This window comes from Heliangelus exortis, chromosome 1 (genome assembly GCF_036169615.1).
Source record: "Heliangelus exortis chromosome 1, bHelExo1.hap1, whole genome shotgun sequence".
In the NCBI taxonomy this organism is placed as follows: Eukaryota; Metazoa; Chordata; class Aves; order Apodiformes; family Trochilidae; genus Heliangelus; species Heliangelus exortis.
In genome coordinates this window covers 144,194,015-144,218,578 of record NC_092422.1, presented here as the reverse complement: position 1 = coordinate 144,218,578, position 24,564 = coordinate 144,194,015, and the positions used below count along the sequence as shown (strand labels likewise).

The following is a 24,564-nucleotide window of genomic DNA, read 5'->3' as shown; positions in this document are numbered from 1 at the left end:
AGTCACCCCCTGATGCTGCAATATCAAGTGCTTGAGGAGCTCGTGAGAAGGGCAGGATGCTTTCAAGCACTCTGGCAGTTTTGGGAACTTCAGCCTCCAGTTGGGGATCCGGTCCTGGTATTCCCACATTCACTTATTCCTCCTTCATGGAGATGATCCTCTCTGTGGAGCAGCTGCATCCATCTCTTATTCCAGCCCTGTGTCCTGAGCTGGGAAGCAACATGGAGAGGTGTCTTCTCAAAGGGAAAAGGTAAGCACTTTTGCTCCAGTATTGCTTGTTCCAAGAAGTACCTTAAGGTGTTTGGTACCTACAAAACTACAGTGCAACAGAGCCACTGAGGTGAGCTTTCTGGAGACCTATCCCTGCCTGCACCACTGTGAGCCTGGGGGCCAGTCCCCTCTCCCTCCTAGCCCTTCACAAAGATCATGTCTATCAAAAAAAGCCTGGAGAATGAATGGTAGGGAGTTATTTTGCTAAGGTGCATCCAGTTTCATCACCCTGGCCCTTCCAGACAGACCCCCAGCCCCATAACCAGCTCCAGCTACATCAGAATCACATAAGGCACCTCTCAAAACACCCGCATAGAAGCAAGGGAAGATGCTGCTGAACCCCCTCAAAGGCTGCAGTGGAGTCCTTGTATGACAGCTGCTGGGCTCAGTGCAGCCAGCACCCCACTATGCCAGCCCAAAGGGACCCCTGGGTTTCCCCTCAGAGGAGAAGGAGGCAGCTCAGTGTGCAGAGCCACAGCCCAGCATCCTCAAGGCTCTGGTACCCTCTGCTGGCCCTGAACATTTTTATTCCTAATGAAACCTCTTCTGGGGCGTGTTGCTCAGCCTGAAGGCCACTCACAGACACAGCAGCAGCCTCACTCCCCTGCAGCATCCAACACCAAACCGTCTTGGGAGGGCACTGAGTCCCCCACCACTGGTGCTCTTCCACAACCCAGAGCCACCAAGGGCAGGGATGTACCTGCACCTTACATCCTTGTGAGGATGCTGGGAGAGCTGCTACTACTACTTTGCTAGAAATTACAAAACCCTGCAGTTTGACAAATGGAAGGTCATGCAGAAGGGGTAAGTGGCTGCACAAGGACAGCCCACGCAGAACCCATGAGAAGCTCCAGAAAAGCAGAATATCTCTCCCTACAGTTGCCACCTTACCAACAAAGTGGTAGGGGCTAGGAAGAGGAGAATACACAGCTCTTGAGCCCTTCTGTATCCCTTCCTCACTCAGCACTGCTCTACCCCACTGGGGCAAGCAGCGGGCTGTGGCCACACATCCAGCAAGGCTTTCACGAAGCCCTTTTCGTTGCAGGGTAGAACATTTACCTACCACAGCCCTTGAAAAGGGGAGAAGCGAAGAGTAGTTTTGAAGCAGCTCATTTCCTTTGCTGCCACTGGCAGGTGAAGATGAGCAGCTTGCACACAGTGAGTGGGTAAGGTGCCTCCTACACCACTGAGCCCAGCACAGCAGCTTGCACCAACAATTTGGGCCTTGATAGATAGACCAAACTCCAAGTGAAAAAGGAGGTTCTGCCTTCAGCACTGCTGGTGCTGGAACTGCCAATGGGGCTGCATTCTGCACAAGGCAAGCCCCCTGGGTGAGTGCTTGGCAGTGAGTAACACAGGGCAAGCAGAAGTGCTACATTTCCAACCATAATCCTGTATCACCGTCAATGGTGGAAGGAGATGTATCATAGAGTGTTTTGGGTTGGAAGGGATCTCAAAGACCACCTAGTTCCAACCCCTCTGCTGTGGACAGGGACACCTCCCACAAGACCAAGTTGCTCTAAGCCCTATCCAAGCTGGCTGTGAACACTTCTAGGGATGGGGCAGCCAGAACCTCCCTGGTGGCCACTATGCTCAGTGTCTCACTACACTCACAGTAAAGCATTTCTTCCCAATATTCAAGCTAAACCGACCCTCTTCCATTTTGAAAGTTACCCCTTGTCCAATTACTACATGTCATTGTAAAAAGTCCTTCCCCAGATTTCCTGTAGGTACCCTTCAGGTACTGGGAGGCCCCTAAAAGGTCTCTCTGGAGCCTTCTCCAGGCTGAACAACCCCAACTCTCTCAGCCTGTCTTCATAGGAAAGGTGCTCCAGCCCTCTGATCACCTCCATGGCCCTCTATCCCTCCAGGCAGCCAAAAGACCCTGGACTACCAATATAATTTTTTATTTTAATACCAACTAAAAGCTTTAGGAGCTTAAAGAAAAACTGATGTGACACAGTGACAATGTACCCAAGGGCAACCCTGACCACTTGGTCTCAAGACAGAGGTTCTGGGGGGTTGCTTGGCTCCCCAAGGAAAAGCTTCTTCCAGGAGCAGGCACCAACCCCACAGGGCTCTCTGTCCCCATAGGCTGGTGTAAGGCAGCAGCAGTTTCCTCCTGGGGGTGGGACAGGGAGGTCACTTGATGCGGTAGAGGACCTTGCGTTGCATGCGGTGCTGGATCTCCCCCCGCCGCATCATCAGCTGCAGCACCTTGTAAATGGCATGTTCTGGGTATTTCTGGAAAAGGCAAGAGCAAGGGCAGATGAGCCAGCAGGAACCCACAACCACCACTAAAAGCCTGGGCGTGCCTCTCTGGAGGGAGGGAGCTCAGTAGGCACTCATTCTCCTTTCCTGTTCTGCTGTTTTGGGTCTGACTGAAGCCACTTTCACAAGTCAAACAGTTCTGGTTTCAAGGATAGAACCCCAAACTATCCAAGCAACCCTACATCTCAGTGCTTGTCTCGCTCCCTTTAAATTCTACAATCGCATTGCACACCACTCCCTACAAACAACTTCAAAAAGCAAACACAGCCAAAAGGTTCTCCAGCCACCTCCTGGGGAGTGGATTTCACCCCCAACCAGCAGCCTGGGGTGCCTGCTTTCACAGCCCACCATCTTCCCCCACCTGCAAGGGCCCAGTGCTCCCACCTGCCGCATGAAGTCCTGGACAATGCTGTGCTCCGACACCTGAGAGCCAATGGCGAAGCGGCGCTTCAGCTGCTTCTCAATGCGGGACAGCATCTCTTGGTCCTCCTGTGTCGTGAAGCCTTCTGCCCCTGGAATGAGAGGCTGCCCTGAGCTCTTTGTTCTGCCCCAGGTGTCACACTCAAAGCCAGATTGCCCATTTCCAGTGTCTCCCTGTAGGACACAGGTGCCGAGAATCTCAGGACGATGAGCCGGGCTGATGCCCAGTCCCACCTGTGCCCAGTTAGGGCTGGCCCCACTGGGCATGCCCAAAGACCTGGGGCCAATAAAAGGTGGGGCTGGGTGGAACTCAGCAGCTCATTTCCTGAGCAGAGTCGGGGCTAGTCTGGTCGAGGTTAGTTCCACTGACCAAGATCACCATTAGCTCTTGCATCTCTACTCGACATCGAGCTACCGATCCTTGCGACGCTTCGCTTCCGACTACATCTCCCACCACGCCTGCACATCTCCTGAGACTTTAAGGAATGTGTGCACAAATCCACCATCAAAGACTGTGGACCTTCAAAGGCTGAATGTGGAGCTGACTAATGGAGCTTCCTTGAAACCCTTCATACTACACTGTCTCCCAAGGAAATATTGTCTCCACCCCCACATGGAAAGAGATTACAAGACAAACGGTTAGGGAAACACCTCCAGCACTGGACTCTGCCCCTGGGATCATAAGGGGCCAGACCAGCACAGGTGAAGATCCCTGGTGTCATTTGTTGTTGCCTTCCCTGTAAGACACGGTGATAAGGCCATGATGGCCCTTGCTGTCACAGGCATCACTTTGTTCAAAAAACAAGTCCAGCACCTGCCCAGAGGCTGCCTGGTAGCACCCCCTGCCCCTGCAAGCTGGGGGGGGGGGCACCAGTCTCATCCCAAGAGGGATGCTAGGCTCTCCTTGCCCTGAGCACCCGAGCCCAGCATGTCACCCCTGCCCCCAGCACAGTGTGCCCCCCTCACCTGACAGGCTGCCTGACATGGCCGCATCAAGCGTGGACACCTGGAAGAGCCTCAAGGCTTCCTCAACATCAGCCTCGGTGGCAAAGGGCTGAAGCTTCATCTTTGCCAGGGACTCAGCAATGCGCACGATGGCCTCTAGCTGCCTATGGTCAAAGGAAACATTTCCATGCTTTCTACTGCAGCTCAGAGGTCTTCTCATCCAACCCTTGACACCCCCACCTACCCCACTCCAAGCATCTTCTGGCCCACGGCATCTCCAGTGTCACCCTGTTCAAAGAGGGCTATCCCAACACACCGCTAATCCCCTTCCAGGCCTACCTTAGGTGACACCCAAGCTTTGCAAACCAAGCTTTGAGAGTTTTGGTGGGGGCCAAGAGGGCACAGCTGCTCACCGGACAGTGATGGGGATGCTGGAGCGGCGGTCGCTCTCCTGCTCATGCTGGCGAGTGCCGCTCCGCATCAAGATGTAGCGGTTCTTCAGCTTCTCCGCTGCTGCTGCGGACAGCCGAGGGCCACATTTCCTGCAAGAAGGAACAGGAGCTGGAAGCAGTGCTGCTAAAAAGGGTCCCCTGAGCAGGGGTGGGTGTCCCAGGGCATCCCTCGCTTCCTTGGGCAAGGCTGTGGCACCACTGTAAGGTGCTTGCGCTTCGCTTTTTTCAAGGCAGGAGGTAAAAAGGGCCCTTCCACAAAGCCCTGCTTCCCACTCACGTCCGACAGAAGGAGATGAGCTTCTTCAGCTTGTTCAGCTCTATCTCGCCCTCCACCGCCTGGGTCTGCGTCAAAGCACTGACGTGTAAGGACATCACATGCTTGGCCAGAGTCTAGGAGAGCAGAGGGCAGTCAGGCAGCTGGAAACCCCATTTCCTCCCCCCTCCCCAAAAAATGGGGTACCTCTAAGTCTCAGCTGCACCCATGAGCCTCAACCCACCATGTCTCGCTGCTCGTTGTGCTCATCCTTGACAATGAAGATCATGTCAAATCGGGACAGGATGGTGGGCATAAAATCAATGTTCTCCTCACCCTTGGTCTCATCCCAGCGCCCAAAGACAGAGTTGGCAGCTGCCAGCACTGAGCAGCGGGAGTTGAGTGTGGTTGTGATTCCTGCCTGTGGTGGGAAGGAGAAACAGAGGAAGTCAAGGCCACATCCATCTCACAGCAGGAGCTAGAAGACTATTAACTCCCAGTGAAAGGTCCAAAGCAGTTCACATTCAAATAAAACCACTTAGGTAGCACCACTTAAGAGCAGTGGCTCTGTAATCATTTTACAGAGGAGAGGCACCAGCACCGGAGCTACATAGGACTGGAACCACATGTCCTTCTGGAGATGGACTGGATTCACCTGAGACTTGAGCACACACTTGAGTTACTCACTTCATTTAAAAATTCCTGTCAAAGGCAAGAACACACAAGACCCTATCACCAGACTTTCTACCTGAGAAAGAAACTGGTTGGCTGTGTCTGAGTCCCCCTGGGCAACCTTGGGGGTGAAGTGTGGGTTTGCAGATAGTAGGGCAAGAACAACCAGCACGGAAAAATGACAGGGGGTGTTCTGTTACCAGGGACTGAATAGCTAAGGGGTGAACCAGAGCTACCAGGATAGAGCAGAAAGAAATTGTATAAAAAAAGCTTGAGAAGTGGAAACAAAGAGAAACTCTGATTTGAGACAAGACCTGGCACCAGTACACCAGGCCATTTTTGTAGATCTTCTGAAGGTGTGGAGAGCAATGAAAAGGAAGAAAAAGAAGTGATATCAGGCCATGATATGGGGATATCAGCCGAACTACTAAATTTAGAGGAGAAGAGACAGGCAGAGCAGAAGGAGCTCTTTTCAGTCCTATTGAAGCTTAGGCTGCCCAAGAGAAGACAATCCTACAAAACCTACAGGCAAGGTTGACCCATCTCAGATCAGAAAAACTGGTAACCATCAAACCCACTGCCTGGACAAGCCACCTTAAATGGGCAGTTCTGGCAAAAGATGTGTGATTGCTGGCTTTTGGGGAAACGCAGCAGCAAGCCAGGCTCCTGTCTTGGAGCAACATGCACCCACAGCTCACCTTAGCAATGGAGATGGTCTGCTGCTCCATGGCTTCATGGATGGCCACACGGTCATCCTCCCTCATCTTCTCATCCGAGATGGGAGAAATGAGATGGAATGAAAAAAAAAAAAAAAAAGCACCATCAGTGATCAGTGACCTCCACTGGACCTCAGCTATACACCCACCGATGCTGACCCCCAAGGTAAAGCTCTGTGACAACCTCTGCTTAAGAGTGCTGGATGTAACAAGAATTTCCCTGCATGGCCATCCCTCGACCTTCCCCAGAAGAAAGTGAGGCAGTCTCAGGAGAGTTGCCCTTTCTCCTGTAGCTCTGGGCTCTCCCAGGAGCAGTCAGCAGCCCCCACTGCTCTCTTCCCTATTCCCACACAGACAGCCCCATTGGTACCTTGTCAAACTCATCGATGCACACCACTCCACCATCTGCCAGCACCATAGCTCCTCCCTCCATGAAGAAACTCCTGGAGGAAGGGTCACGGATGACGGAGGCTGTCAAGCCAGCAGCACTGCTGCCTTTTCCTGAGGTGTACACCTAGAGGCATGCATGACAAGGAAGGCGACAGCATGTCAGCCACCACGGGACCCAGGACCCCACCACTCCAGCTGGAGGACAAAGCACCTCCCACACTACATAATTCAGAGCTGCCAGAAGAAATGCAAAGCCCTCCAGGAAAACCGCTCAGCACGTGCTAAAAGCAGACCTGCTGGGTACAGAGGAGGATTATTGCATAGTCTCAGGCCTTGGACTAAGCAGCTATGATACACCAGAGGGCTTGCAGACACACCAGTACAGCTAGTAAGTACAGAACAGGGCATAGTTTATTGTTTGGTGGGCTGCTGCATTAGCTTTGTTTTCCTCCCAAGGGGGAAGAAGGCAGTTAGAGGCTGAGTTTAATGGAGACCACGAAAAAAACCACCTCTGCAAATATAATTTCATGCCTGGGCTCAGTCTGGAGGTCCATGCTTAGGAGGCCGTCAACTTTGTTTGTCCTGACCAGCCAGCCTCTACTCTGATCAAGTCTCAACAATAAACAACACCACTCATATCTTTGGACATCTACAAATAGCCCAGCTCGTATCTTAATGAAAGGTGTTACCTGCTTCCCCTTCCCTTCCTTATCCTGCAGCCCATCTCCTCCAGGCTAGCACTGCCAGAGATGGCAGCTCACACCTCTGACAGCTACTATAGCTGTGGATGCCAGGCAGGTATCTGCTGTGACCACAGACTGGTCCTCCATGCTATGTGAGGAACCGGAGGAAGAAATGCTGCACCACAAGTTGGCACCTCACACCACCTACCCCGATGGGCGAACACTTCTCAACGAACTTCAGCAGCTGCGATTTGGCCGTGCCGGGGTCACCCAGCATCAGTAAGTTGATGTCTCCTCTGCGAGTCAGTCCATCTGGAAGCCTGGAGCAACAGAGTGGGGAGAAAGAGAGGGAGGAGTGATGGGGAGCCTTCATTTTGACACCCAGGTGTTGCTGACAAATGGCAGGTGGTTGGTGGCACCACTAGAAGACTTCATGAGGGCTCCGTGCTGCCAATGACACCCCTGCCATTGCCCTCTCTCCACCTGGCTGGCTTTTCCCTACCTCTTGCGAGAGCCTCCAAAGAGGAGGCAGGCAATGGCCTTCTTGATGTTGGTGCTGCCGTAGATGGAGGGCGCGATGCTCTTGGCAATGGTCTCATAGATGTTGGGCATGGCAGTGAGGCGACGAAGCTCCTCCTCTTCTTGAGGGGTCACCGAGCCAGCAAAGCTGTGTCCTATACAGAGGAGAATGAAGCAAGACCAATCAGAGATTTTTAAAAAGTAAATGACAGTACTGCCTCCACCCTCCCTCACTACCACCAGGCTCCTTTCTTGAAGATAATGCCAAGTGCCACCGGGTGGGAAGGTGGAGAAGGCAGGTGGTTGCTATCCTAGCAAGGCTGGTAGGAAAAAATAAAGATCTTGGGCAGAACAGCTCTGGAGGAACTTGAGGGAGAATTACAGTCAGGACCATTATTTAAAAACATTGCTCAATTTTAACTATTGACTTCAGCCCAGATCCTCAGGGATAGATTAGCAGATTCCTACTAAGATGAGCAGATTCCCACAAAGATCAATAAGATAAAAATACTTAAATTCCCTGGAGGACTGGGGCTGAAGCTTCCTCATTTAGTATCGCTGAAAAAAAACTCACACAAGATACCCAGATAGAAGACATAGCTGCTATATAGGCAGCAGAGAAAGACCCAGCTTGTGATTTCGTAACAGTCCTTGCTGAAAGACCACTTTGTTCAGGGAGAGGCTCCTCCAAACACCAGAGTATCGATGCAGACCAGACAGGCACCAAAAGCAGCCCTCACCTGAGCCCTCCATGTCCACCTGGATGCCCACCACACGGACATAAGCACTTCGGATGCCCACGCCCACATTGTCACGGCTTTTGTTTTTGCTCTGGGCAGACTTCTTGATGGAGTAGATGCCCATGATAGTGACTCTGTTCCCAGGGACAACTTTGTCACACAAGTACCTAAGAGGAGGAAGGGGAAAGAAAGAGATGGTAGGGGAGGAAAGGATGGCACCTGCTTTCCCTGCAGGGTGTCGGGGAGGAGACCATGCTGGTACCTGTCACAGTACAGCTGCAAGTGCCGGGGCATCTCCCCGTGTGGCACAGCATCTGGGGACTCCTGCAGCTTCAAGACCTGGAAGTCCACGCACTTGCACTTATCTGGCATGATGAAATACGGGTCCAGCGGGCACTTTGGGCGGCCAGCTTGTTCTCTGTGCAGAGAAATCAGTCACAGATGGCTGATGGCACTCAGGAGCCACCCCTACAGAGAGCACAGCAGTGACAGAACTCGCAGCAGCCACCCTTCCAAATGGTTCCCCCGACAGGTGAGAAGGGCAGAAACACAGTACCAAACCAAAGGTACACCAAGGCCTCTGTGTCTTGCCCTCAACAGCTGCCAAAAGCAGGGAGGAGAACTAGCCAAAGACAGGCTGATCCTTGCCTGAATACTTGCTCTGCCTCCCCCTCTCCTGCCTGCTAGCTAGAAGCAGAGAGGAAGGTAATTCAATAATTACACCAAAGGCAGCAGCACAGTCTCAGCAACATGGCAAGGCATTTTTCTCTATAACGTCACACACAAAGAAAATGTTGAGTGGCTCCCGGTGAGAAAGCAATTAGCAATGTGACAAGGCTGCCATCAACCTCCCAGTCTCTGGAGACTGATCTGCCTTGCTAGAGCACGAGCTCTCAGTGACAAGGAGCACCTCCTCATCCTGATGCCATCTCAGCGTGCAGCAGTATCAGTGCCTGACTCCGTGCAGGCAGGGACAGGCATTTCAGGGAGGGCAGCTGGAGAGTGCAGACACCCTCATCCAGTCAAAGACCCGGAGCGAGACACTGCACTGACCACACACAGAAACAATCCCTATCCCAAAGACCTCTTAAGATGCATTAGGGCTAAGGAGCAGGAAATAAACATGCAGGCACGAGCTTGAAGACACAACCCATCACGGTCTGTCAGCACAAAAGCTGCCACAGTGGCAGCCTAAAGGCTTACATTTTGCACGGGCATCAAGAGGATGTAAAGCAGGATTTGAAGGTTAGTAGCAAAGCATCCCTACAGAAGGCAATGAAAAACAGCCCCTTGGGAAAGGGGAACACAAAAGCAAGAAGTTTGTTTGAAAAAGATAGGAATTTAATAGGAAGTTAGGACAGCAGCTTAAAGCAGCATTATGAGGCAGCTTAGGGTAGGAATAAACCACCAGGAACAACAGGTAAAACATCCTACAGATGAAAAGAAATCCCTGGAGATGATGGATCAACACTGCTTGCAGCACCGATCATGCAGCCATGGTCATGACCAACATGACCACAGATGGATGGAGCTAAAACCTGCCAGCTGTGTGTGCACAGTGGAAGAGAAGAGGCAAAGAGCAGGGCAGATGTTCTGCCTCATGCAAATGGTAACCGACTCTCTGCAGTGCACATGGGATAAAAGGGGGGGAAAGGTGGGGACACAGCCTTTTTTCCACCCCAGCACCCCCAAGCTCGCTGCACACATCCCCACATCAGTACTTACGTGTTGCACTTCCTGGGGAGAGCATAGCCCTCCAGGCCTGGGCGCACCGCGATGTTGCTGATGGTGTTACGGCAGCTGCGGCACTGGATGGCTATTTTGGTGGCTTTGGCTCTCACAGGGGTTGCTGCAATTACAATTCCAGGGATCTTCACGAGGTGGGACATCTGGTCAGACTGAAAAGGAAAGGGTGAAGGGAAGGTGAGAAAGCTGCCACTGGAGGATGGATGGGAAATTAAAAAAGATGTAAAAGAAATACAGATCTTTCTAAGTTACACTTCCCCCATCCATGGGACTAAAGTACCAGAACAAAAAAAAAAACAGTGCTTCTTGACAATGTCATTCCCTTACTCTAAGGGTAGTAGAGGAGGGTTGCATGAGTGATTTCATGATGATTTCAAAACAGGACAAAACACTCCATAAAGACCATCACTAATAGTAGTAATGTCCCCACAGCGGTCATCAGTAAGAACAGTTCTTTGTAGTCAGATTTATATTGCAGAGTATCTCTGCTTGTAAAGTGGAGCAAAACTCATGCCCTGAACTTTGTGAGCCAAGTAACAAAAGCTTCCCTGTAATCACAGCCACGAGCAAGCAAGCCCTCCACTCACTGCTCAGTGTGGCAGCAACTTCACCTCACCTTCAGGCTGCGGATGTTGGCTGCATTGGCATCAGATCTCAGCATGACCTGAATGTCTTGAAGAGCTTCCTCTCCTGAAGGACGAGGACGAGTCACTTCATCTGCAACTTCTTTTGCTGCTTCTTCCAACTAGAAAGGGAATAACTAGTTTATTATGGGTAGATGACAGCACATCACCAGGGTGGCACTTGTGATGTAGCAGTGTCAGTGCACCAGGCAGCCAACTTCCTCCATCCTTACCAGCTGCAGGTGCTCTGCTGGTTGCTTGTACAGATAATCAGCGAGATCTTCATCAAAGCTGGCCAAGTCTTCCATCTCCACCTCTACCCAGTACTGACTCAGGTTATAGTGCCGTTTCAGCTCATCCCTGAAAGGCAGTCAAGCAGCAAAGGTTTGCAGACACAGCAGAAAGCAGCAATCACCCATAGCAATCTTCTGACAAGCATGGAGCAGAAAAAGCAGGTTCTGCAGGGAGTCTTTGGTTTGGAAAGCAAATGGGGAAAACCACAAGAGACAAGAGAAGCCTAAGAGGACACGGGCAAATCTTTCACAGAGAACTACTTAGAAATGTGACACTAGACCAGAGACCGCAGCACTCCAGTACCTGAACAGAGCCTACAAGAAAGATGGGGAGGGGTTCTTACATGGGCATGTAGCAAAAATGCAAGACTAATGGCTTTAAACTGGAAGAGGACAGATTTAGACTGAACATTAGAAAGAAATTCTTCACTATGAGGGTGGTGAGACACTGGAACAGGTTGTCCAGGGAGGCTGTGGATGTCCCCTCCTTGGAAGTGTTCCAAGTCCAGAATGGATGGGCTTGGAGCAACCTGGTCTAGTAAGAGGTGTCTCTGCCCACGGCAGAGGGATTGGAACTAGATGTTTCAGGTCCCCTATAACACAAACCATCCAGTTTTTCTATGATGATATAACACCAATGCTTGCAGTGATGATTTAAAGAACTAACTGTTTACTAGGAATACATTAACAGTCAATTAGAAAACATCTACATTTGTTATACCTAGAACATGATTTTAATAGTGAAGCAGTAGCATAGCAAGCAATGTTCTCCTTAAAAAAAAGAAAACAAAAAAAACAAACAAACCCAAAACCAAACTACAACACAAACCAAAAAAACAGGCTGCATGAAATTCAGAGGTGAACAGTAAGATTGCATGATACATCTGTATGTCCTCCCAGAGTTGTTTTTCCAGACTCTACAGGAAAAGACACAGCCCAGGCACACTGGCAGCCTCAGAAGGCACACAGGGACAATGCTGAACAGATTTTAATGGACACAGCCAAAACTCCAGACCACAAAGCACTAGAACATGAAGACAGAACTTCCACCTCAGAACTAGGGGCAAAACTGGCAGCACAGATCCAGGCTGGATATTAGAAAGAATTTCTTTACAGAGAGAGTGATCAGACATTGGAATGGGCTGCCCGGGGAGGTGGTGGATTCTCCGTCCCTGGAGATATTTAAAAAGAGACTGGATGTGGCTCTCAGTGCCATGGTCTGGTAACCACAGCGGTAGCGGATCAAGGGTTGGACTTCATGATCTGAGGTCCCTTCCAACCCAGCTGATTCTATGATTCTGTTGCTACCTCTGCCACTACCAGCTACCCAAAATATCTAGGAGACCAGACCTCACTTCTCCTACAAGGTTAAATGGGAGCAATAACATTACCTCTACAAAGAGCTCTTTACAGTCTATGGGAGGAGATGAGCTGACGGGGGTGCTACTGCATAAAGCCGGGGTGTGCACAGGAGCAGGGAGACGGATGTGCAGGTGGTGTGTGCGAAGGAGTAAGGCACAGAAGGATAAGAAGGGACAAAGCAGCCGTACCTGTATTTGAAGGTGAAGCCCGTCCGGTCCGTGCCCACTCGGTACTGCCGCAGGAACTCTTTGAACCGCTTCTGCAGCTGCGACTTCCGAACCTGACCATCGTCCACCGACGCGTCCCCCCCAAAACTGTCGCTGTAGTAAACACCGGGGTCGTCGAAGCCGGACATAGTGACAGCTGCTCCCCTGCGAGGGAGAAGCGAGAGAACGGAGTCAGCCCCATCCCCATCTCCAACCACCCCCTCCACCCCACTAACACCCCGCGGCCCCACTGCACCCCCCGACCCCAAGCTCTCCCCTTCGCCCCAAAAACCCTGTGCAGCCCCACGCGTCACCGCTTCCCGTTATCTCCCGTTATCTCCCATTCCCATTCCCATTCCCATCATCCCGCACCACTCCGCACCCCGCGGAAAGCCGCCAACTTTATCGCGGCAAAACGGGCGCGCGGAAACCGCACCGCTGTAAGGGGCGGGGCGGGGCCGCCGCTCACTCCGATTGGCTCAGCCGCCACCCAAGCCCCGCCCCAAGAGGAAGCGCGCGACGTCGACTCTGCTTCCGATTGGACGAGACTGGGCGCTCCGCCCCCCCCTGCCGGCCCGGGCGCAGTTTGGCGCGAAATCTGGGGGCGATGGGCGGGGGGAGGTGAAATGGCGGTGGGAGAGACCATTGTGGCCGTGAGCGGAGGGGGAGGCGGGTGCGTGGGTGAAACCATTGCGTGCGGCGTCGAGGGGAGTGCGGTGGTTGCCCTCAGGTGGGCAGCCTGAGGAAGCGTTGGTGCCACAGGCCGGGAGGGCGGCCGGGACGTTAATTGTGGAAATAAAATAAATTACTGTTGTAGTTTTCCTCTGGGGCAGCTGGAGCCTGTCGATGCAGGGCTTTTTTTTTTTTTTGGGGGGGGGGGGGGTGGCAGGGCTCGAGTGGGTCTGCCCCGTGGCAGAAAGCGTCTGGAGCTGGACCTGGGCAGAGGAGAAACGTACTGGATGTGGTGGGAAGTACTGTGGGGCAATGGTGTGCAGTGGTCTAAATCTTGAAAGGATCTACTCGACAGGAGATAGTTTTAAATAATTGATAGTTTATTGCTCGACTGCTTAAGAGTAATTAATTTAAGGCTAACCGGTAAGATAAGGGAGCAACCTGACATTAGAAACAGGAGCTTTGGATTAAGTTGGGCAATCAGCCCAAGGAGCCACATAAAACTGTTTAGGTCAGTGTCCCTTGAGTGAGTTTTGCGAATTACAATAAGGAAACCACACCTCCAGAAGTTAAGATCCCTGCCTCTGCTTGTAGACCCACCCACTGAGGTTGCACACTAAAATTAAAAGACACTGTACCTTTAAATGAAGGCGAGGATGCCTTGCACCAATGAACTTTAAGCTAAGGGATTGTAAGCACCATTAATATTATGTATATATAATGTGTACACCATACATATTTTGTAGATATATTAATTTACAATGAGTAAATGTGTGACTTTTCCAACCTAGTGTGTGCCAGCTTTGTGGGAGTAGCCCCCAGCACCCCCTTTTGCATAGAACTCACTAATAAATTGCTCATACCCCCATTCTGTGTGTTACTGGCTTGCACACTGCATGAGCAAACCCCATTTTGGGAGAAGAGTTGGGTGGTCTGGCTGAGACCCCACAGTGGCTGTGGGGCTGGCAGCCTGCAGTGGGGCTGCTGCTCCCTCAGGGTGTGTGTTCTCCACGATGTTTTTCTCCTCTTTTTCTCCTGTTTTTCTCTTTGGATTGACAAGAAGCTGAACATGAGCCAGCAGTGTGCCCAGGTAGCCAAGAAGGCCAATGGCATCCTGGGCTGGCTCAGGAACAGCGTGGCCAGCAGGTCCAGGGAAGGGATTCTGCCCCTGTACTCAGCACTGGTGAGGCCACAGCTTGAGTCCTGTGTCCAGTTCTGGGCCCCTTAGTTCAGGAAGGAGATTGAGGTGCTGGAGCAGGTCCAGAGAAGAGCAAGGAGGCTGTGAAGGGATCCAACACAAGTCCTATGAGGAAGGGCTGAGGGAGCTGGGGTTGTTCAGCCTGGAGAAGAGAAGGCTCAGGGAAGACCTCATCACTCTCTACAACTCCCTGAAAGGAGGGTGTAGCCAGGTGGGGGGCGGTCTCTTCTCCAAGGCAACTATCAGTAGACAGGAGGGCACAAGAGGTCTCAAGTTGTGCCAGGGGAGGTTTAGGTTGGACATTAGAAAGAATTTCTTTACGGAGAGGGTGATCAGACATTGGAATGGGCTGCCCAGGGAAGTGGTGGATTCTCCATCCCTGGAGATATTTAAAAGGAGACTGGATGTGGCACTCAGTGCCATGGTCTGGTAACTGCAGCAGTAGTGGATCAAGGGTTGGACTTGATGATCTCAGAGGTCCCTTCCAACCCAGCCAATTCTATGATTCTATGATTCTATGATCAGCAATGAACTTGCTGAGGGTGGGGGAAAGGCTGGTGGGTCATTGTGTAAGCATTCTGGCTCTTCAGAACTGTGGTAGTGTGCATCCTAAATTCAAGCAAAGCTGGGGAGTGCAGTGCATTGCAAAGAAGGTTTTAAAAGCAGCAGTTGTAAAATAAAGACCATTGCATGGCAGAGAAGCCACATATAAAGATTATAGATATAGTCCAAAGCAAAGCTTTAGGCTTCACCTCTGAAGACTTCTTCAGGCTCAATCTGGAGCTCTTCATTGTATGACAGTAAATAGCTATGAGATACTCCAAGCACCATACCTCTTCTGCCCTGAGCAGAGAGGGGATGATGTCTTTCTGAACCCAGATTTCCTCGCTTTGACATCACAGTTGTGATTTCTTTGGGCGGTGTAGAGGGGCTCATGGTAAAGGTGTAGAGGGTAAAGTGCTCATGGGCATTTAGTTGCATGTTTGGGATGGTTTAGTTATTCAGCATGGTTGGGTAAACATAATGATTTAGTTGGGGTAGATTAGAGGGACTGAAAAGGCAGAACTTAAATATTAAGTTTGAATGAATAAATTCTTGTATTGGATTAGCTATTAGGCCTCATATCCCTGATTTTCAGGCATCTGACTGTCTTTTTCAAGGACCATTTTTGCTACCAGGGATTGGCAAATAGAGAAGAATTAAAGGGGATTTTTGAAGGGGTATGAGGCAGATAAGAGCCTGAAAATAATGACAGCCCCTCCTGCTTATTCCCTGCAGGACCTGCCTTTGATTCTTGTTCAGAGCTCTTTGAGCAGGTTCAGTGCTGGTCGTTAAAATAGATCAGTGGGAAAGTGTGTCTTTGAGATTAAGGTCACAGCCAGAACAAGCAGCATCAAGGAGGCAGGTTGATCACAGAGGCTTTCTGGTGGAAAAAGAGGAGAGGACTCTGAGGAGTCTGATAATGGCCTTGCCTGTCCTTGCTGTGCCATACTTGAACGGGAGCTTCTCCCGCAGTGACTCCTGTGATAGAAGACCCTCCAAAGCAGACAGGGCCCATGGTCCTAACAGTGGCAGATCTCTCAGTAAAAAGGGTGGAAAGCAAGCTGTGTGCGTGGGGTGCTCCAGCAGTGCTGTGTGTTTGGAATGTCTTTGGCTATGCCCCGTATGTGCTAAGTCCGGGGAGTAAGTTGGGTTGGTTTGTGAGGGCATGCAGTTGCCTATATCTGCCTTGCAGGATGAAAACCTAGTGTGCATTTCATTTCTGGGTGGTGAAAACATAGTCTGCTTTTCTGGTTCCCACTGAAGATCTCCCCAAGGCAGGCAGTTAACAGAGCCCTTGGCTGGTAGTATCAGGGAGAGAGCTGCCCTGGTTTTGACCAGCTAAGGGTCTCACCACCTTTTGCTTTTAATAGTACAGCAGCCAGCTATTACATATGGCTTCTGCCCCTTAAAAATACTTCACACACACAGAGAATTTGGCCCCATTTCTAGAAACAGAGACGTGGGTAGGAGCTGAAGACGCCTGCCCCAGCTTGTAAGAGGTTATTGTTAGCACTGAGTGGGAGCAAAAATCTGGCTATGATGATAGCTCCCACTTTTGTCTATGGCCATGTCTCTGGAAATGGTACCTCCAAGAGACATGAAACTGGGAGGAAAAAGGACACCTCCTTTCTCCGTGAGTAAGGTCTGAATAATAGGAAACGCCAGGCCTGATGACTTTAAATTGAAGTTTATTATGTGTATAAATTATAAAATCAGACAAGAGAATGACACTGTATCTTCATCAACAGTCTTCTGCTTTTTAAAAAACAAAAATGATTGGAAAAAGAATTAACAAAGGCCTACTAGTGTCATATAAAATAGTCTGTAACCCAGGGTCCCAGGGTCCAGTCTGTGGACCCTGTGGCTCCACAGAAAAAGTGATCACAGTATTATCTTACGAGTAAAAAAACTGAGCAAACAAGAGCTCTGGAAAGCTTTGTATTTCTGAGGAGAGACAGATTTCAAAGCTGCATTTCTGATCCTGTAAGATTTTTGCAGGCACTCTGTAAAGCAACAACAATTTGTGGCCATTGTTTTTAGCCTTTGCTACCCTTAGTTTTTGGTGATAAAGTTAGTCTCTGAGAAGAGCTCACACCAAGCACGAGAGAGACTTTACCTGAACCCCCTTACAGCACTCTCTGATTTCTGGGCAGAAAAGTCTCCTAGTATTAGTGGCAGAGCCAAGATCACAGTACCCAGTCAGGGGTAATTTCTCTCACAAGGACTGGGGTAGGTGGATTAGTTCAGAGTGAGGGAAGGCACAAGGAGAGTGTGAAGGTCCTGGGTTTTCACATGGCAAACAAGCCCACGGCAACCGTCGTGGCTAGGAAGCTGAGTGCCAGGATCCACCGCACCAGGGGAGTCATGGCTGTGTGTTTCCTGTTTGACTTCTCACTCTCTTTCCCAGGCATTGGACCTACATCAAATAAGGAGGGGAAAAAAACAAACCAAAAACAAAACGGTTAGGTAAGAAGAGGTTGAAGCAAGAAGCTGCCAGTATGCCACACTTGCTCTCCCCAGTGCTGGACCAGACCCAGTTGGAGTTCTTAAGGGGAGAAGGAGGAAGCCCAGAGCCCAGTTGGATCGGGAGAAACAGCAGCAGCAGGTTCTGCTCTCCTGGGTAAGTGAAGAAGAGAAGCAGCAGCCTTGACCTGGGAAACACAAAGGCTCACATCCCCTCTGCCTGTATGTGAGTACCAACCTCTTCCCTTCTCTCCTTACAGGCTCATAAATGCACCACCCAGCTCCATTAACCACCTGACGTGTGCCGAAGACAGCCAAATACTTCAGCAAGAACTTTAAAAGGCATTTTGTCTCCTACATCTCATTAATTTAATTGGTTAGGCGTCTAGTGGCCTTAAACAGGTTGTCCTCAGCACTCCAGACAAATAATTTTCTCAGTAAAACTCTAGGATGGGATTCCTCATCCATAACCAAAGTTTTCTGAAAACCCTACTTTTATGAGTGTATTGTGAAAGGAGATGCAAAGCTTCCCATAGAACTTTTACTGCCTTCCCCAAAGAAGTAGCTTTAAGCTTCATTGTCTAGAGATATGCAAGACAAGGGTCCTGCTTTCCATTCTTTGCCATGGAAAAGCTGTGGTTCAACCCAGTATGCATTGAAGAATCTGCCTTTTCGTTTTGGAATGAGTCAGTCATAAGGGCTTTTTTATTTGAATCACACATTATCAGGGAAACCACACTCCTCTGTAAACATCTGAGCCCGCTCCTCACTCAGTCACAATCCCCTGAAAAGGGATTGCTTTGCTTCCAGCCACTGCTCTGGGTGTGCCCAGCTCAGGATTGGTACTTGGCAGTGGATGGAGAGATTCTGCAGTTTTGCAAAGCTAACGGGCAACCTTCTACTTCCCCACTTCTCAACTGGTCACATTTCACCATCCAGAACAAAGTTCACTGTAAACCCAGCACACTTTCAGGAGAGTATTCAGTAAATACTTATGGAAATCAGAAAAATGACCAGAGGAAGACAGGCCATTCGATAAGACTGTGTCCTTTTAAGAGAAGAACTTCTGTCAGAATCATAGCACCACCCTGATCTGCTGGGCCCAAAATTGCTGCCTTTGCTTCAGGGAACTCAAGGTCAGTTTTCCCTGTGGTTGAAAATTCATGTGGTGAATGGACCTTACACTTGTTACCAGCTAAAACCTTTTTCTTTGTAAAGCTTCCGCATTGACACTATTTCTGGAGAGCCCATACATGTCATTCTTGTTCTTTCATGTCTAGAAGAAGCTGTGCACCCACCACTGCCTCTCCCTGCACTACCTACTTACTCATGGCTGGAGAAGAGACAGGGCAAGCACCTCACGTTTGTTTCTCAATGGCTTTTGCAAACAAGAACAGAGGAAGAAAGGAGAACAAAACCACAAGGGGCAATGTTAATCACCTGCCCTTAGAAGTGTCTTACCGTGCTCATATGATCTGTTAAGGTTCCTTGAACGAAGCTCTGCCTTTGGCTTCACAGGGTGACCATTCTCCTGGCCCTTAGACACCAGCTCCTGCAGTGCTTCAAATACCTGAGAAAAGAAAACACTGCCTCATTATGTGGCCTCCTCTTCTTTCTTCACTGGACCCCTGGGCCCTGCCCTAGACACTTCAGAGACTAGAGGAAGACACAGTCCTTCAGTCCAAGTCTCCTGGCACTTTTTGCACAGCACATAAACTGCCTGTGGGGTCAAAAGTTTATCTTTCAAATTCCTTGCTCACTTTACAGGTTCTCCCTGAAGCTTCCATCTCAGGAGAAGGCTATTGCCCATCTTCTGGTGGGAAGGAAAGCAAGGCACTTGTGCATTTAGTCAGCATCCACAGAGGACCTGTGAAGCTGTACTACAGATGTACTTAACAGAGAACAGCTTTTTACTAGGCTCCCAGGTTGGACATGTGCATCCATTCAACTCTGACTAGCTCACCCTAATCCACAACTTCCCAGAACTCCACAGCGGAAATACTGGCTTTGCCTTCCCTCTGTAGCTATAACCTTGCTTCAGAGAGGGCGTGGGCAGGCAGGGCTGGCTGGTTGTTACTCACCTGTATATTTAGCAGGAATGCTTTCTTGGCCTCCTCCAAAACCCTTTTCTTAGTGGCAAGATCCATCTCGAGGGCGTTCATGCGGGAGCGATAGAGTTGCTTGAACTTGGTGGCGTTGGACACTCCACCAAAGGTGAAGAAAGCCAGCCCTTCTCCAGTGCTGGGCAGCTGGAGGGCCTTTTGGGCAATTTTCTTCAGCACCTGCCCCCCAGACAGGTCTCCCAAATACCGAGTGTAGGCATGGGCCACCAGGAGCTCTGGATGGTTCTTGCCTACGTAATGGAGCCTCTCGACGTATTTCTGAGTAGCCTCGGGACATGGGATCACTTCCCTCCAGTTGCTGCCGTAGAAGTACTTCAAGTCTGCCTCCAAGGCAGCTTTCCGGTGCAGCTCCACCGGAAAATACACAGGGGCATAAACTGGGTTGTCTTTGTTACGTTCAATCTCTTCCTCCAGAGCCGAGTAGATGAAGTACAAAGATGCCGTAACCAGCTGAAAGAGAAGGGAGAGGATGAGCTACCAGTGCATCTGTCCATCTTCTTCAGGTTTGGGGGGCAAATTTGACTAGCAAAAAAGTTACTCATGGGCACACCCAGGAGGACTCACGCACATCTGTGCTGTTGCAGGTTTTCCATGTGGAAAACTGAGTTGCAAGGTGCCCTGAGACACAATTTAGCCCTTCCCCGTCTGCCTGAGGCAGCATCAGGTAAGACCTAAGCCCTTTCCAGCAGATACTGATCTCACCTGTCCTTAAAAGCTGCTGCCTTCACCCACAAGTTAAAGGTCTTGCAGCTGGAGCCCTATTAATGGAAACCGGAGCCCCATTAAATCATCCCTGATCTATTCTTCTTCCCTCTGTCAACAGAAAGGGTATTCCCAAAGGTATGTTTTTCTGGTGCATTGTTCAAATCTGAATGCTTCCAGATGTGGCTCCCCCTTTATGGGGCCTTGGGAGACGATGACACATCCCATTCATTTTTCAACATATTCACCCTGTTGGCATCCCACCATCCTTGGAACAGAGGCACCACCACTCTCCTCAGTCACACTTGCAAGTGGGGTTGCCTCCCTTGTTGCCCTGAGCTGACAAGATAAAAGGGGGCTGGAAGCACAGCCTGCCCCTGAAAGATGCCTTTGTGAAGGAGTGCTGTGAGGCTGTGTGTGCTCCTTTCTGTTTTGAAACCATTGTTATTGTTGTTTTTCCCAGCTTACGCGATAACTTCCTTCTCTCTGCCAGCTTTTCCACGTGGCATAAGACAATCTAGCTGTGTTCTCTCCTTCCTCAGGCTTTTCTGTTTTCAGAGGCTGTATACATATATTACACCTACACCACCCCTTCTGTACCCTGCAATCCCTTATCGGCAGCCAAGGGTAAAACATGAAGGTATTGCAGTCCAGGTGAGTCAGGTTTGGAGGTGGGGGGAAAGGAATCAAGCTGCTGGCAGGAGAGAAAGCAGTTTACATAGCAAACAGTTCTTCAGTAAAAGAGTTGCTGTTTCAACTTTTCCCCACTGTGTCAGCAAAGAGGACTTTGATAAGCACAGGGGCAGTGGTTTGGTTGTGGAAGCAACTAGTCAGATTCTGGGGATTCATGTGTCAGGGCAGATAGAAAGTTTTGCCAAAAGAGTAAATATAAACAGAGGTTATTAAACAGTAACCCGTTATCCAGCTTATTGGAAAAGAAATAAAATACGGGAACATTGCCTAACAAATAAAGACAGTGTAACTTGACTGGTTGTTCTCAGAGACAGAGAGTGGTTTAATGGGAAATGTGGCTTTTTAAAACTGTGGTTACTTTTTAAAACCCACGTCACATCTCACTCTCCCTGACAGCATGTAAATACCTTCTAAGAAAATGAGTTGTTTTCTTTAATGTCCAACTTCTTACCTTATTGCCAGCCTGTCTCAAAGTTCACTGCCTAACCCAGGCTGCAGTTCTAACAGCAGGAAGTCAGCACCCGAGATTAAATTTATGCTTGGCTAAGTATCCTGAATGCACTCTGTCAGAAATAAGTCGTCTTTTTCCTGTACTTGTCGATTTATTGGCCAAAGAACAACTCAACAACAAAGCAATTAACCCACACTTTGGAATGCTCGTTGTTATTTGCAAGCCCGTGTGTCACATCCTATAGCCTCCCAGGAATTTCTGGCCCAGGTGCATGCTTTGTTTTTGCTCATCGCTTTGTTATGTGGCATAGATCCCAGGAATCGTGTATCAAGCCAGGCTAGGTGCAAACTAATATCTGCAAATGATTCTCTTTTATCCTAAGAAAAGCAACAGGCTCCTACCTGTTGAAGGCAGACAGGGCTTGCTCAAACTCAGTTTGCCTTTGAGTTCTTATTGTTCATGATCTCAGCTCTGGTATAACCCGGGTGACAATGGAAACATTGCGAAGTTCAGTGCCAGGGACAATCCCACATCCTCACTTTTTTTCACAATCTCATCTCTATTTCTAGCTGTAACTGCTTAGAGCACTGTAAATTTAGTGCGCTTTTTTTTTTTTTTTTTGGATACCCATGTCTCCATTAACTATCATTGCCAATAATTAACATGCAGGCATTTATGAAGAAAGAGGAAAACAACTGCATTAATCCCATCAGCCACTTTGTCTTTTTATCCTGTTTTGGCTTGGCTGCCCATCCCGATATGCACAGGCCTGCCCTATCTCCTGCAAAAGGAGCCTGTAAAATCTCAGGGAGCTGGAGTTTGATGAAGAACATGTTTTGCTCGGGAGATTCTGATACCAGACAGCTGATGCTGATACCAGCCAGCAAAACACCTCCCTCCTCGGCACCACCCCCTGCCTCTCTCAGTTAGTCTCCTGGTAGCCCGTCTGATTTTCTGGCAAGGAAATCCCATCCCTGAGCAATTCTGATAGGAATTACCTTAAACTCGTTGAGCGACACTTGTCCCTTCTGGAAATTCTTCATGAACGGCGTGTTCTCTGCCTGCTCATGCACCTCCTTGGTGGCTTCCTTCAACAGTTCTGACAGGTCCTTGGACATGCTGGGGAAGAGCAACAAAACAGATGTCAGTGCTGCCGCTCTCCTCTGGCAAAATAGATCTTAGTTCTCTAGGGAAAAAAACCAAGAGGGAGCCTGGGATGGCAGGAAAAGAAGCAGAGCGTTCCCGAGAGCCACGGGCGGGACGAGGGGAGCGCCAGCATCCCAAACGCGGTTCCGAGCAAGGAAGACTGGCAGGCTCGATCCAAAGGTGATAGCAGGAGCGTGCAGTGCAGAAACAGGACCAGCATGCCTAAAAGCAAGGGGAGAAACACAGTACCCTTCTGGCAAGGAATTCCCCCCTCTTTCCCTTCTCGTCCCGCTCTCACCTTTCGGAGCTGTGTGTCCGGGAAGTTTCCATGTTGTTTTGTTTCTTTTTTTTCCCCACTCGGTTTCACTCCTCAACTTCCCTGCTGGTTTTTTGTTTCGTTCTGGCTCGTGCTTTCCTCCTTCCCTCCTGCTCCCAGGACAGTGAAGTGTCTGAGCTGGGCAGCCCGGATCCCGCATCCCAGTTTTATACACACCCACGCCACGTGAGCAGCCGGAGCGCTGACCTCAGTGCGAGCACAAACTTCTTGCAACACAAACTTGCACTTCCCTTCCCCGCCGGGCTGGCTGTCACCCCCTCCTCGCCTGCAGCCCCAAGGGACCAGAGGAAGTCACCTGATTTGCCTTGACAGCTAAGCAGAAAAGAGGGGCTGCCCAGCAGCTTCCCCTGCCAGGCTTCCTGGCTCTGTAACCCTTTCGGTGCTGGGGGCAGCAGGGTTGGAAAAGGAGAGGTGGATTTACAGGGCTGGTGCCTGGGTCAGGGTGGGCAGCCTCCTTTCCTTACATCCCGTTCTGTGTCCCAGCTGCACCCTGCCTGGGGAACTCAAGGCAACATCCATCCTCATCTGCCCGAGCACTACTAAGGTATAAATGCCTTGTTTCCCGTGACTTGCACATCTTGAGAGAGTCTCTTGCATCAGGGACCCTAGGGTGTGTGCCCTGCTGTGGCACAGTCGTGCACCAGCTGAGGTCTGCAAGTGCCAGAGTTGCCCTTGCACAGTGATGGGCACTGGAAAATAAACCCTGTCTCTGTGTGCCTGTGCTGATGCACAGAGAAATCCTTTCCGTGCTCCCTGGTGCATGGAAGAAATACTGTCTGATCTGTGTGGCAAGTGGCCCCTGTTGCTGTCACAGCTGTGTGCAGGGCCCTTGAGGAGAGCAGCACTCCATCCCTCCCAACATCCCCCAGAAGGCTGGGGTAGCTGGTGGGCTGAAAAGATGTGATAGGTGCACAAGGCTCGAGGGAAACTAAGTCAGCAGAGACTTTCAAAGGCACATTTGGGTGAAGAGGAGTGGACAAGGTGCTCCTCCCAGTAGCTGCTTGCTTTGGTTTTTTTAGTCTGGTGGAGTGGTTGGAGGCAGCCAGCAGATGAAGCAGGGCCCTTCTTTTCCAACTATGGTTGTGCTGAAAGCAGGGGTAGTCAGGATAGGAGCATGCATTGGTCAGCTCTACTTTGGAAAAACACACATCTTGTGCTCAACCCACAGAGCAGGGCACTCACAGCCACCATTCCCCTGCCACTGTGTGGGTGAGAAAGCCCAGGGCTGACACCCTGTGCAGGGTGGTAGGGAGGCAGAGCTTGAGGAAGAGGAGGGGAAAGGACTGTGGCATCTTCTGTCTGCCTTTTCTCACCAGTGGGTCCACTCTGAGGTTTTACTGGTGGGTGCTGTGATCTGAGCAGCAGGCGTATGTCTCCCCATCACTGCACCTACACTTGGGCACAGCAGGGTTCGGTGCTATAGGTTAGAAGGATGTCCTGGAGGAAATATCCTTCCATACTTCTTTTTTTTTTTTTTTTTTTTTTTTTTTTTTGACTTAGGCAGACATCTGGCATGGGGTGCAGTTCTCAGGAAAGATTACTCAGCGTTTCCAAGCTGACTCAGCCAGACTTTTCCTGTCTTTCTTTGTCTCTTAAAGCAACAGTGCACACTAGCAAAAGCTGTCCCATTTCTGCTCTTAGCCCCGTGCCATTGCAGACAACTTGCTGCTGGATT

At 50.1% G+C, this 24,564-nt stretch overlaps 2 protein-coding genes across 4 annotated transcripts; both read right to left on the bottom strand.

Annotated features, from left to right (window-relative positions):
* Positions 1-2,161: 2,161 nt before the first annotated feature.
* Positions 2,162-13,043, bottom strand: MCM5 (minichromosome maintenance complex component 5). Of its 3 annotated transcripts, none has more exons than XM_071729471.1 (17): positions 12,944-13,043; positions 12,544-12,726; positions 10,934-11,060; positions 10,694-10,822; positions 10,057-10,229; positions 8,594-8,749; positions 8,332-8,498; positions 7,575-7,746; positions 7,281-7,392; positions 6,370-6,513; positions 5,982-6,047; positions 4,856-5,032; positions 4,636-4,748; positions 4,320-4,448; positions 3,928-4,070; positions 2,926-3,053; positions 2,162-2,514 (listed from the first exon to the last, which is right to left on the bottom strand). In XM_071729471.1, the coding sequence occupies exons 2-17, from the start codon at positions 12,708-12,710 to the stop codon at positions 2,413-2,415; spliced, it is 2,205 nt and encodes a 734-aa protein (XP_071585572.1). In that variant the 5' UTR covers positions 12,711-12,726; positions 12,944-13,043; the 3' UTR covers positions 2,162-2,412. The 3 variants fall into 3 exon arrangements, with proteins under 3 accessions (XP_071585572.1, XP_071585563.1, XP_071585581.1); XM_071729462.1 differs by having other exon boundaries at positions 12,544-12,721; positions 12,963-13,030; XM_071729480.1 differs by having other exon boundaries at positions 12,544-12,718; positions 12,944-12,989.
* A 3,602-nt stretch (positions 13,044-16,645) lies between these two features.
* Positions 16,646-23,010, bottom strand: HMOX1 (heme oxygenase 1). Its single transcript, XM_071729449.1, has 5 exons — positions 22,851-23,010; positions 22,405-22,525; positions 19,519-20,010; positions 18,899-19,007; positions 16,646-17,390 (listed from the first exon to the last, which is right to left on the bottom strand). The coding sequence occupies exons 1-5, from the start codon at positions 22,880-22,882 to the stop codon at positions 17,263-17,265; spliced, it is 882 nt and encodes a 293-aa protein (XP_071585550.1). The 5' UTR covers positions 22,883-23,010; the 3' UTR covers positions 16,646-17,262.
* Between the last annotated feature and the right edge of the window lie 1,554 nt (positions 23,011-24,564).

What these genes read in the sequence shown, in the direction of transcription:
- MCM5 (XM_071729471.1), bottom strand. Translation starts at nt 12,710, where the DNA reads ATGTCCGGCTTCGACGACCCCGGTGTTTACTACAGCGACAGTTTTGGG. An exon ending in AGACCATCTCCATTGCTAAG is followed by an intron (nt 5,033 to 5,981) that starts GTGAGCTGTGGG and finishes TTCCCACCACAG; the next exon opens with GCAGGAATCACAACCACACT. An exon ending in CTCATCTCCTTCTGTCGGAC is followed by an intron (nt 4,449 to 4,635) that starts GTGAGTGGGAAG and finishes TCCTTCTTGCAG; the next exon opens with GAAATGTGGCCCTCGGCTGT.
- HMOX1 (XM_071729449.1), bottom strand. Translation starts at nt 22,882, where the DNA reads ATGGAAACTTCCCGGACACACAGCTCCGAAAG. An exon ending in CGGACACACAGCTCCGAAAG is followed by an intron (nt 22,526 to 22,850) that starts GTGAGAGCGGGA and finishes GCTCTTCCCCAG; the next exon opens with CATGTCCAAGGACCTGTCAG. An exon ending in CATTCCTGCTAAATATACAG is followed by an intron (nt 19,008 to 19,518) that starts GTGAGTAACAAC and finishes TTCTTTTCTCAG; the next exon opens with GTATTTGAAGCACTGCAGGA.